The 13,841-nt window shown below is 40.4% G+C and overlaps 1 protein-coding gene across 2 annotated transcripts in view; it reads right to left on the minus strand.

Moving 5' to 3' along the window:
• The window catches only part of LOC121287361 (glucose-induced degradation protein 8 homolog), a 36,560-nt gene that overhangs the window by 3,559 nt on the left and 19,160 nt on the right, over window positions 1-13,841 (minus strand). For both annotated transcript variants that reach the window (XM_041205164.1, XM_041205162.1), the window contains exon 4: window positions 8,638-8,835. In XM_041205164.1, the coding sequence (XP_041061098.1) occupies window positions 8,638-8,835 (198 nt within the window). The remainder of the gene's footprint in view (window positions 1-8,637; window positions 8,836-13,841) is intronic.

The raw sequence follows: 13,841 nt of genomic DNA on the forward strand, positions 1-13,841 counted from the left end.
ATGAAAATCTGAAACATGCAACTTCTAAAGATATAATTTTGTAGGTGATGCATTAAATACAGGAAAATAAATTCTTGTTCTTTGATAAAAGTTGAATTTCATTCCACCAGGACTGTTGTGCATCTTATACCCTTCTGTAGCTCATTATTGCCTGGTTAATATTTTGGTGGCTGGGTGTTAACAGTTCACTGAGGCAGTCCAGATTGCAGTGGCAACATGCACTTTTACAAGCATGTTGTAGTCTGGAGCAATGGGTGGTGATGGTAAAGGTTTCACCTTTCTTTCCGTCACATGGCTGACCAGGAATCTCACCCAACATGTCAATGGCAGGCAGGAAGAGCGGAAGGATTTGCAGGATGATACTTCACCTGTTTGGCTGCGTTTTTAAAAAAATTCATTCATTGTATGTGTGCTTCGCTAGCTGGGCCAATATTTATTGTCCATCCCTAGTTGCCCTTGAGAAGGAGGTGGCGAGCTGCCTCATTGAACTGCTGCAGTCCATGTGGTGTAGGTACACCCATGATGCTGTTAGGAAGGGAGTTCCAGGATTTTGACCCAATGACAGTGAAGGAACAGCGATATATTTCCAAGTCATGATAGTGAGTGACTTGCAGGGGAACTTCCAGGAACTTGAATTTATATAGCATTGGTAAGTTAGGAGCATCCGATGATGGGTTTCTCCTCCATTAAGCAAGTGGTAATAGAGAGATGGTCAAAGAGAAAAGTTTTGCGGTTTTAAAGATAGAGATTAAATCCCAAAAAAACTCAGTGAGATCAGGAATTTTTGCTAGAAAATCAATTATTTTCACAAATGACTCAAAGGACCTTCATAAAAAACAGTAGTACATCACAAAAATGTGTACAGTGAGATAATACTTGTTGCCAAAAAAAAACTTTTCATAATTGATTCAAAAATTGTTAGAACTTCATTAAATCAGCAGAACCACAGAAGAAAGTATGTAACTCAAAGAGATAAACATTTTCTCCAGAAAAGCAAAACTTTTTACAATTGACACAAAAATTGTTGGACCTTTAGACAAACCGTAGCGCATCACAAAAAATCTCAGTGAAACAAGCATTTTTTGCCAGGAAATCAATAGTTTTTACAAATGACAAAAAATTAGTGGACCTTCATAAAACAAGTAGGATCTCACAAAAAATAAGGTCAGCTCTTTTTGCCAGAAAATTAAAACTTCTCACAAATGACTCAAAAACTGTTGGATCTTCATTAAAACAGTAGTATATTGCATAAAAACATGTAACCCACTGAAGTACCTGAACAGAATGTTTCGGTCCTAAACAGGACCAATGGGAAGCGGAGTGAACATACAGGAGGCTAAAATCAGAAGGCTGAACTGGTCAATTCAGGACAGTATTATGTGGGTATTCAATGAGTAACCAGCATGAAAAATGTTTATTAAAGTCCTATCCTAATTCAATTTGAAGAAAATATACATAGGTGATCCGTTTCTGTTGAATACAATTTAGTTCCCTCCAAATGTCACCTTCAGTTTGTGGAATCTCAGAATGATGCAGCACAAAAGGCCTTTAGACCCATCATGCCTGCGTCAGCTCTTTAAAAGAGCTGGAAATTAGCCCTCTCTTCTGCTCCTTACCCATAGCCCTACAATTTTTTTCATTTTTGAATATACATCCTGAACTGGTGTGCCCTGGGATCACTCAGGCTCGTCCAAATTATGGATAAGTTTTAAAAGTGTTTGCAGTTAACAGAAAAAAAACATTAGAGTGAATGTGGTAAAGAATGTGGCCTTTGGGCCAGTCCATGATAGGCTAAGGAATGTGATCTTCGGGTCGGGATAGAATAAGTTGATGAATGATCTATGAGTTATAACGTGATAAAACTATCTGCCTGACCTCAGGGCCAGGCTAAGATATGCAGATGACTGGACACTGCAGCAAAACATCAGGATAGATAAGTAATATTTTTGTTTTGGAACAAACTGTGCACATTGCGTATGCCAAAGGTTAGGTCATTCGTGATTATTTTGTAAACTCATCTGTAATTATGGACGTACCAAAGTAGACGCACAAGATAAGAGCACTGTGAGTTAATGATGATGTATCACAAAGATGATATAAATAACTGATGGAAATTGTATATCTTTGAATTGCCTCTTAGAGCATTCCGAGAGAGCATTTCCCTGTATGCATACTTGCATTGAACAAACTGCTGCTTGCTTTACCTACAGCTGACTCTGTGTCAAGTGTCTTTAGATTCTCCACAACAATCCAATTCCATTTTGAACGTTAATAAAGAATCTGCTTCCAACACCTTTTTAGGCAATGCTTTTAATACATATTTTAATTCAGGTTAAACCTCCGTGTTAGGATAATTTTCTTTCTTTATTGTCACTATTCATTTATATGATGATATTAGCAATGTGCCCAAAATGAATTTCCATATGGACAATAAAGTGAAATTGAATTGAATTGAACCATAACTCGCTGAGTTAAAAAAAATTATCTCATCACCCCCTTGACGTTCTTACTTTACCTCTTTAAACCAATATTCTATGGCGTCCGTCAATTAAAGTTTCTCTAGCTGAAAATGGAAAGGGTTTAGTCTTAATGGTTCACTTAGGTATGCATCATTGAGCCTCAGAGAACTACATTTGAAGTTTAAATCAATGTTCTCATTAAGCTGTACATTTCTTAAACTGTGGATACTAACTAATTAGGCAAAATGAACATGTCCAGGTGTTGCACCTTTTTGAACTAAACAGAAGATTGGGGGAAAATAGTTTCCTGGGTCATTTGCCATGGTAACCAATCAGCAGCGTTTTCTCATGCAGTCTACATTGTTGCTCCCTTTGAAATTTGGCATTCTTGCATCTGCCCTGATCAGTGCAAGGCCAAAAGCTTCAATAGCACATCTCTTTTTTCAGCAACATTAATTAATTGTAGTATCTTGATGTAAGATTTATCTATCAATAAGGTTAAGAACTAAGGATAGCCATTAATGCCTATGAAAATTAACGTGTAAGAATTATAAGTGCAAATAAAGCAGGATCATCTGTGGTTTCTTGGCAAGATTATTGCAAATTATATTAAATTATGCCAACAGCAAAACACATCCTATAAAAGTGTCAAAGACGAAATTATGGAGTTGAAATTTATTATTTCCAGATATAGAAATACATTCTTTTACAATGTTGTCATTATATTGGCTAAAGTTGCAGCCTACAAAGCAGCTCTTCAGCAAACAAGTTATCCAAAGTTAATGGCAGAAGTAGTTTTACAAGTATAAGGTAGGTGGTGGAGGGGGCGGGGGGGGGGGGGGGGGGGGGGGGGGGGTTTAAAAGGTACTGTACGCTAGCTAATAATTTTGTCATTCCTTATAATTGCCACATTCCATAAATTGCTCATTCTATATTTCTTGCCTTAAAATGGAAAAGTTGCCCAATTTTTTTTTTTTTACAAATAAGCAAAAATTAGGAAAAGCCAAGCCACACAAGGGGCAGGGTAGACTGAGACTCGGGGCCAGATTTTTGCGGAGTTGGGCTGATTCCAGAGGCCTTTAAAAATGAGGCACCCGATTCTGGGAATCATGCCTCTATTCCCAGTGTTGGCAATTTTCACTGGCGTGAGATGCACTCCCAACTTACCGGCTCCATTGCAAGGGAGGGGCATCTCACACCTCCTGCAGTTTTTGTGGAGTCAGGCCAGCTTCTTGAAAACACATGGTTCATAGACCCTCAGAAGATTTGTGAATCATATTCTGGATTCGGAAACCTTTTAAAAGGTATATTAAAAAGGTCTGATCCATGCTCCTGCCACAGCCCACCTGCATCATCCATGCCCACGGACCCAGTATGCTCCACAGAAGAACTCTGCCATTTAATAGTGGCAAGTCTTGAAACACACTTAACAGTTTTTTTCAAAAGCAGATGGGTGTGTTATCTTACAACCCTATAAACAAGTGTCAGAGCGCAATTATAGTAATAATAACATAAGCTTTACATTACTTCATACCTCTTAATCTTTTCCGAATAAAGATATGGACATTGAACAAACAATTTCAAGGAAATAATAACTTATCATAACCTCATAAAGATGTCAATGAATCAAAGCAAACGCTCCACTTACACCTGTGAAAACAGCCCGAGCTAATGCATTAGTGAATCTTGGAGTAATAGATGGAGCTAAGCGATCCCACAACCAATGGAACAGTCAAAGCCCTGCAGTCCTGCCACATCCAATCATGAAAAGGTGGTGGACAATTAAGCAATTAATAGGAGGAAGCTCCACAAATATCCTAATCCTCAATGATGGGAAAGCCCAGCACATCGGTACAAAAGACAAGGCGGAAGCATTTGCAAGCCATTTTCAGCCAAAAGTGCTAAGTAGGTGATCCAGCTTGGCCTCCTCCTGAGGTCCTCAACATCACAGATGCCAATATTCCTCACTTGTTATCAAATATCAAGAAATATTCAACCTTAATTGCCGTTAAGAGTCAACTGCTGTGACATTGAGGCATTGCTGTGGGTCCAGACCAGGTAAGGACAGCAGATTTCCTTCCCTAAAAGGACATTAATGAACCAGGTGGGTTTTTACAACAATCGACAATGGTTTCATGGTCAGCATTAAACTTTTAATTCCAGAGATTTTATTGAATTCAAATTTCACCATCTGCCATGGCAGGGTTCAAACCTGGGTCCCCAGAGCATTATCCTGGGTCTTTGGCGACAAAGCCACTACGTCATCGTCTCCCCCACTGACAATCTGGAAAATTGCTGATGCATGTCCTGTCCACAAAAAGCAGGACAAATACAACCCAGCCAATTACTGCCCTGTTAGTCTACTCTCGATCATCTACAAAGTGATCAAGGTGTCACTGACAGTGCAATCAAGCTGCACTTACGTAGCAATAACCTGTTCACTGGTGCTCAGTTTGGGTTCTGCCAGGGCCACTCTGCTCCCACAGTCCCTGTGCAGATATGGACAAAAGAGCTAAACTCAAGAGAGGAAGTGAGGCTGACTGCCCGTGACATCAAAGCAGCACTTATCTGTGTGTGACATCTGGGAGTCCTGGGAAAATTGAAGTCATTGGGAATGCTCTCCCACTGGTTGGAGTCAAATTAAGTACAAAAGTATTGGTCAATCGTCTCAGTCCCATGACTTTGTTGCAGGAGTTGTTATTGTAGTGTCCTAGGCCCAAACATTTTCAGCTGCTTCATCAATGACCTTCCTTCTATCATAAGATTAGAAGTGGGGTGCTCACTGGTGATTGCACAATGTTCAGCACCATTTGCAATTCCACAGATAATGAAGCAGTCCATGCCATTATGCAGCAAGACCTGGACAACATTCAGACTTGGGCTGATGTGTGGCAAGAATATTACTTGCCACTTAAGTGCCAGGCAATGACCATCTCTAACAAGAGTCTCCCTTGACATTCAATGGCATTAGCATCGCCAAATTCCCCACACTCAATATCCTGGCGGTTACCACTGAACTGAACTAGCCATATAAATACTGTGGCTACAAGAGCAGGTCAGAGGCTAGGAATTCTGTCCATCATCTACAAGGCACAAATCAGGAGTATGATGGAATACTCTCCAGTTGCCTGGATGAGCGCAGCTCCAAAAATACTCAAGGGACTCAACACCATCCAAGACAAAGCAGCTCTAGTGATCAGCATCCCAGCCATCACCTTCAACATGCACTCCCTCTGCCACTGATGCTCAGTGGCAGCAGTATGTACTAAATACAACTACAGGAACTAACCAATGCTACTACGACAGCACCTTCCAAACCTGTGACATCTATCACCTAGAAGAACGAGGCAGCAGACACACAGGAACACCGCCACCTGCAAGTTTTACCCCAAGCCACACACCATCTTGACTTAAGAGCTATATCACCAGTCCTTCTCAATCACAGGATCAAAATCCTGGAATTCCTTTCCCAACAGCACTGTGGGTATAGCTACACCAGATGGACTGCAGCGGTTCAAGGTGGTGGCTCATCACCACCTTCTCAAGGACAAATAGGGACAGGCAACAAATGCTGGCTTCGTCAGCGACACCCACATCCCATGAAAAAATACGAAACTCAGCAAAGCATTTATAATAAGTCCATCTGGAGAAAGAGACATTTGTCCATCTGTTTCTATCGACACAGTTCACTGATGGCCTCATTATGAATAAAAGCAAAAAACTACAGATGCTGGAAATCCAAAACAGAAACAAAAATAAAAATAGCTGGAAAATCTCAGCAGGTCTGACAGCATCTGCGGAGAGGAACACAGTTAACGGTTCAAGTCTGTATGACTCTTCACCAGAACTAAGGAAAAATAGAAAAGAGGTGTAATATAAGCTGGTTTAACGTGGGGGTGGGACAAGTAGAGCTGGATAGAGGGCCAGTGATAGGTGGAGATTGCCAAAAGATGTCATAGAAAAAAGGACAAAGAAGTGTTGACGGTGGTGATTTTATCTAAGGAATGTACTAATAGGTGACATTAAGGGTAGAAAGTTGGACAAGCAAGGGACAGATAGCCCTAGTGGAAGTGGGGTGGGAGGAAGGGATCAAAATAGGCTAAAAGGTAGAGATAAAACAATGGATGGAAATACACTTAAAAATAATGAAAATGGGTGGGAAAAGAAAATATATAAATTATTGGGAAAAGGGGTATTGGAAAGGGGATGGGGATGGAGGAGAGATCTAAAGTTGTTGAACTCAATATTCAGTCCGGAAGGCTGTAAAGTACCTAGTCGGAGGATGAGGTGCTGTTCCTCCAGTTTGCGTTGAGCTTCAATGGAACATTGCAGCAGGCCAAGGACGGACATGTGGGCATGAGAGCAGGGTGGAGTGTTGAAATAGCAAACGACAGGGAGGTCTGGGTCATGCTTGCAGACAGGCCGAAGGTGTTCCACAAAGCGGTCACCCAGTCTGCGTTTGGTCTCTCCAATGTAGAGGAGACTGCATTGGAAACAGCGACTACATTCGTTGTTCCCAATACGGTTTCCTCTACACTGGAGAGACCAAACGCAGACTGGGTGACCGCTTTGTGGAACACCTTCGGTCTGTCCGCAAGAATAACCCAGCCCTCCCTGTCGCTTGCCATTTCAACACTCCACCCTGCTCTCATGCCCACATGTCCGTCCTTGGCCTGCTGCAATGTTCCAGTGAAGCTCAACGCAAACTGGAGGAACAGCACCTCATCCTCTGACTAGGTACTTTACAGCCTTCCGGACTGAATATTGAGTTCAACAATTTTCGATCATGAGCTCTCTCCTCCATCATCATCCCCTTTCCAATCCCCCTTTTTTCCAAAAACTTATATAGATTTTTCTTTTCCCACCTATTTCCATTATTTTTAAACGTATTTCCATCCATTGTTTTATCTCCACCTTTTAGCCTATTTCGATCCCTTCCCCCCACCCCACTCCCACTAGCGCTCTGTACTTTGCTCGTCCTGCTTTCTACCCTTAATGTCACCTATTAGCAGATAATATCACTACCATCAACACCTCTTTGTCCTTTTGTCTATTACATCTTTTGGCAATCTCCACCTATCACTGGCCCTCTATCCAGCTCTACTTGCCCCACCCCCCCTTAAACCAGCTTATATTTCACCTCTTTTCCTCTTTTCTATTTTTCCTTAGTTCTGTTGAAGAGTCATACGGACTCAAAACGTTAACTGTGTTCCTCTTTGCAGATGCTGTCAGGCCTGCTGAGTTTTTCCAGGTATTTTTATTTTTGTGTTTGCCTCATTATGAATGCTTGGTTAAGCTCCAAGACATATTAGTGGATTAGCTCTTATAAGATACTTCTATAGGGTTTTAAGAGCAGCAGTTTTTTTTTCAAAGCAGATTTCTGAATGGGTGCTTTTTAAAGTCTATTTCAAGACTTGCCATTGTTATTAAATGGCTAATTGGTTCTATTGCGCATACTGGAAAAGTGGGCATACAGGATTCAGGCAAGCCATGAAAGCAGCATGGAGGTGGCAAGGGCTAGAGGGCCTAACTATCTTTAAACCAACTGGGATGAAGTCCCAGAGAACTGAAGTAGGCCTTCTAATTAGCCCGCCTTGGCACTCATCCCCATCTATGGCTGCCTCAAACTACCGTGAGCCCAATTCCAACCCATCCCCTGCTTCCCCAAAACCAAAAATCAAAATATGGTGGGCAAGGGTCCTTTTAAAAGAGATGGGTCTGCCAATTCAAGGCTCGAGCTTCCCACCTCATTGGTGAAAATCCAGCCTTGGAAGTCATTCAAAATATTCAAGAGACATGCTATAATTAATATATATGATTGCACCTTTTAATAAAAGTTTTATGAAGTGACTCACAATTGTATGCTTACAGCCACTATTCAAAATTAAACATTTTTACGTCTGTTTGGGGTTTTATTTAATAGATTTTGTCCCAAATATATTTTTCAACTAAATTATAGGTAATTATATGCAAAATCATATAATTGCGCGTGTCCAAGATGCAACGTGACAATTTTATAGGAAGTTTTATCAGCCATTTTAATTGCGCAGGAGGAAGTAAAATTCAAAATCTTGACATAGTTAACGAACACTTTCTGTAATACATTGTTCCCAAAATAGTCAACATATCTTTCTATTAACAATATTTAATGATTTGATACTGAATTTTAAAAAGTTACCTTTTGCCTCTGCATCATATTAAGCAGATCCCCAAATGGCGATTCTTCTGGATTATCAAAAGCTAGTAGAGCCAGTGTACGTTCCATCTCAGTCAGACACTCTCGACTCTCCTCACCTTGCTCAGCAAGCTGAGTCTGGGCAAACTCCAAAGCTGCTTCTGTCTCACGCTGGCGAATCAACTCGATCAAATGCTGTTGCTGTAGAAAGCACAGTTATTAGCATTAGCCTAATCACACAACAATATAGCTAATAATGCTATTGATACAGTTGTACAGTGGGGACATTTTGGTTCCAGTAGCTTTCCTCTTTTTTTTAAAACCCTTTTTTGTGTTAGTTTTGTGTTGTTCTTCCAACGTTTAGCTGGACCAGAGTGTACCACTGTGTCTCCTGCCTACGCAAAATAACCATCTACACATATGTGGTTTGCGTGGATGTCACTCTGCTCAGTTGGAAAGCAGTTACTGTCTTGATTACACACAGATGTTCATAATTTAACTGAAATTTGGAAAGGAGCAACATAATACAAATGCTAATACCCTACATATTGCAGAAAGTGTAAATTTAACAGGATGAATAACAGTGTAATCACAAACAAGCTGTAGGAAATGACCGTGAATTAAACATCTATATATATCAACACCACAGGTTTAAACGCTCTAGGTCCCCGCCGCCCCATGCCCACTATCACCCAACTCTCCCTGTCCCCTCACCCACTCCAGATTGGAAGCTTTGTTCTGTGATGAGGTTGAAATGGGGAAAATTCCCATTAATTTCCATACACCGTGTCTCCTGAATTTTTTCCCTCAAATCCAGACCTGCGCTAAAAGAGTAAACATGACGGGAGAAGCACTAGAACTGCGCATGGCGAACTAGCGTTGGCAGAATTTACTGTCAAAATATTGGAGAAGCTAATGGGGTACACATTATTTCTGAGTAAATGGTAGAGCAATTTTAGGTGAGGAGCAGATGCAGTCGTATATTAATATCCAAAAATTGTTTTCCTAGCTGCGCTCCACCATTAGCTTTGTGTAAATGGAAATACGCTGCCTGCCTCACTTTTGACATGCATTGCATGTCATGAAGTACAGTATTTGTGTGGTGGATATGAACCAGACATGCTTCAGATATTTACAGCTTCTCTGCATATCAGCCTCTCTGGCACTGAAAATTATTTATTACAAGTGTAGAGTCTCAACTCTTCAGGTTTTGAATTTTAAGAAGATATTTAAAAAATTAAATTTTCCAACTTTTCCTTTGTCTCTTTTTCCTGTCTCAATCCAATCGCATTGTTCCCTTTTTGTCTTTTTCTATATCCGAATTTAAAATTCAAACCCCTTTTCAATATTTCTAATATTTATTTTCCAATCCTTAAATCTCATTGGTAAGGAGACATTCTGCTATCTTCCCTATTCACTTGAGTCCCAGGATCCCCTTTTCCCTCACTGCTCTATTATCAGCTTGTACTGTTAGCAGCTTTGTCAGCAAAAATCACTTTGAAATGAAGAGGTGCAGGGGCAGGTCTAACTAACAGTGCTGCTATATGTCCTTCTACAGCAAAATCTGGCCCAAAAGGTATTACTTCATTTCTAATAATAGTACAATGCCTCTTAAAAATGAAACAGAAACCCATTTATTGAGATCATTAATAAACATTAATTCTTAGATGAAGTAACTGAATAACACTGTAGTTACAATATGCTGCAGCTGATTTTTAAACATCAGGTAACAAACTAATAGTTTAAACTGTGCTTGAAAGATGGCCACTGGGAATACAAATTTCATTTTTATCCAGATTATTTTAATGGAAATGTTTTTTATCATAGAAGCAGCTGGCTATGTCTGTTTTGTATCTGCAATGCTGTAGCAGAAGGACAGCAGCAAATTAAATTGAAAGAATGAAAAACCCATAAAACCACAAATCACACAAACAAAGGGTTTAATATTGTTCTTTATATCAGTGCCAAAATGTCTCATCTGAGGTGTGAATGGGCTCCCATGGTGCTTATGATACCTTGAACAACTTTTCCTTCAGTGCTTTACAGAAAGTGTGAATTGTTACACTTCTGGTACTGGCTGTCTGAAAATATACCATTAAGAGTCAGTTTTCAGCCATAAGCTTCAGCTCCAAAATGGATGGGGAACAGAAACAAATGTTTTTTTTTGACGAAAAAGAGGGAAAAAGCAATTATACTATATATGTGACTTGAAAAAAATGCTATTCCCATTTACACAAACTGAACCAATCTCCTTTGTTAAAGTAACTAAAGATAAGACATAGGGAGAGGTCTTCCAAAAAAACACAAAAGTGAAGGAAATACTCAGCAGGTCTGGCAGCATCTGTAGAACGAGAAAAGAGAGTTTCTCACTCCCACCCAACGCACCCACTACAGAGCGATAAGAGTTCTTCTTATTCTTAAACTCCATCCTACCAGCCTCCACATTCAATGGATTATCCTCTGCCATTTCTTTCATCTCCAGCATGATGCTACTGGAAACCCATCTTCCTGTTGTCTCCGCTTCAAGCATTCAGAAGGAACTGTTCCCTTCATGATACTTGGACCACTACTCAATCACCCCAATGCCTCCTCCCCTTCCCACGGCGCCTGCTCATACAAGTGCAGGAGATGCAACAACTGACCTGTTACCGCTTCCTTTCTCAGCATTAAAGGTCCCAGATCAATCAGCAATTCACTTGTACTACTTTCAATTTAGTACTGTGGGTTTGCTTCTCACGGTGTGGTCTCCTTTACACTGGAGAGACCAAACATGGATTAAATGTCCACTTTGCAGCACACCTCCATTCAGTCTGCAAGTGTGATACCCAAATCTCTGGTTACCTAGCATTTTAATTCTCTATCACAATCCCAATCTGAGCTCTCTGTCCTCAGCCTCCTTATACTGTTCCAATGAAGCTCAATGTGTGATTAAGGAACAACAGTTTATCTTTCGATTGGGCATTTCACAGCTTTATGGACTCAACATTTCAGCACCTCCCCCAACCTTTTCTGTGTTTTTTATTTTTATATGGGATCTGTTGATTATGATTCGGCCTTTCCCATTTACATTTCTTTTGTTTTTTGATTTTCCCATTATCTACATTTTTTGTTTACCTTGCACCATCAACCCTTTAATCATTTAATCTCTCTTGTCTTTTCCTACTGTATCATATACCTTCCATTTTGTTCTTCCCCCACACCCTCCTCCCACTTTTCCTGCCTCTATTTGCTTAAAATCTACTACGTTTCTAACCTAAAATGAAAACAGAAAATGCTGGGAAAACTCAGCAGGTCTGGCAGCACTTGTAGAGAGAAAAACAGAGTTAACATTCCATGTCCATATGACTCTTTTTCAGAACTAAAGAGAGGTAGAGATGTGATGGTTTAAGATATTTCTAATGTTATCCAGTTCCGAAAAAAAGTAATCAATCTGAAACACAAATTGCTTCCCTCTCTATAGATTCTGCCAGGTATGCCATTATTTCCAGAATTTTGTTTCATTTCAAATTTCCAGCATCCACTGTATTTTGTATTTTTTTTTTAAAAACATGGCTTGGATGGCTACAAAACAGAAAAGGCTTGTCTATGTTATGTCCTATGGTAGCCAATATTGTTAACAGTTCTTTCAGGTGTTGTCCCTCTCTCTCCCAAACCTTCCATCATTACTCCTCTCCTCAAAACACAAATCCTCGATCCCACTGTCCATGCAAACTACCGCTCTAGCTCCAATATCTTTCTTCTCCAAAGTGTTTCTGAATCCCACTCAAAATGAGGTCTGAAGACATGATGCTTTATTCACTTGAAGTCAAAACAGATCTTATAAAAAGGGAAAAATCTTACATTTATATAGCGTCTTTCATGACTATAGGGTGTTCCAATGCTTTTTCCAGCCAATTAAGTACTTTTTAAAGTATATCCAATATAGAAGTGTAGGAAATGCAGGAGTCAATTTACGCCAAGTAAGCTCCCATGGACAGCAAAGTGTTAATGACCAGATAATCTGTTTTAGTGATGTTACTTGGAAGGATAAAGATTGGTCAAGACGCTGGGGATAAGCACACTGCTGTCTTTCGAAACAGTATCAATGGATATTGAGTGAGATCATGAGGGAGAAGGCTTGAACAGAGTCTAAAAGGCCAGCATAGACTAGTTGGGCTGAATGGCCTGTTTGTGTGGTACATATTCGATGTAATTCTAACTTTTTCATCCACCCGAGAGAGCAGACAAGGCCCTTGTTTAACATCACAACTGAAAGATGTAATCTCTGACAATGCAGCGCCTCCTCAGTACTAGAGAGGCTACAGAGATTTACGAGGATGCTGCCAGGACAAGAGAATTTTAGCCAGGTGGAAAGCTGGGATAGGCTTGTGTGGAACAGAGGAGGCTAAAGGGGGATCCAACAGAAATGTATAAAATTATGAGTCCTTGAATGTGCTGTCGTCTCCATTCCCATATTTTCCAGAGCTCCATGTTTGTATCTCACCAATCAGGTTTCCTCCCTTGGCACAATAACAAATGACTCTTATCAATGTAACAAATGATATCCAATGCAACACTGACAACAGAAAACTCCCCTCATCCTTCTTGACCTGTTTGACATGGTTGAGCACATCCTCTTTATCCAGCAGCTTGAAACTGTTGTCCAGCTGGTTGGGACTGCTCTCAGCTGGTTCCATTCTGACCTAACTAACTGTAGCCAAAGTATCACATGCAATAGCCTCTCTTCTCACTCCCACACCTTTTAACTCTGGTGTCCCACAAGGATCAATTCTTGGTGCCCTCCTATCTACATTCTGCCCTTGGTGGCATTATCTGAAAGTACAGCATTAGCTTTCACACATACATACATTGACAACACCCAGTTCCACCTCACCATTCCCTCCCTCCACTCCTCCACTATTGTTAAATTATCAGACTGCTCATCAGATATCTAGTACTAGATATTTTCCTCCAATTAAATACGGGAAAGACTGAAGCTATTGTTTTTGGTCCCGACTCGAAAACTCCATTTCCTAGCTACCGATGACAGACTGGGACTAAACCAAGCTGTTGCAATTTTGGTGTCATATTTAACCTCAAGATGAGCTTCCAACCATATATTCCCACTAAGACTGCCTAATTCCACTTCTGTAACATTGGCCAACTTTCGCCCATCTTAGCTTGTCTGTTGATGAAACTCACATTCATGCCTTTGTTATCTCTAGACT

Source organism: Carcharodon carcharias, chromosome 14 (assembly GCF_017639515.1).
Source record: "Carcharodon carcharias isolate sCarCar2 chromosome 14, sCarCar2.pri, whole genome shotgun sequence".
Lineage (NCBI taxonomy): Eukaryota > Metazoa > Chordata > Chondrichthyes > Lamniformes > Lamnidae > Carcharodon > Carcharodon carcharias.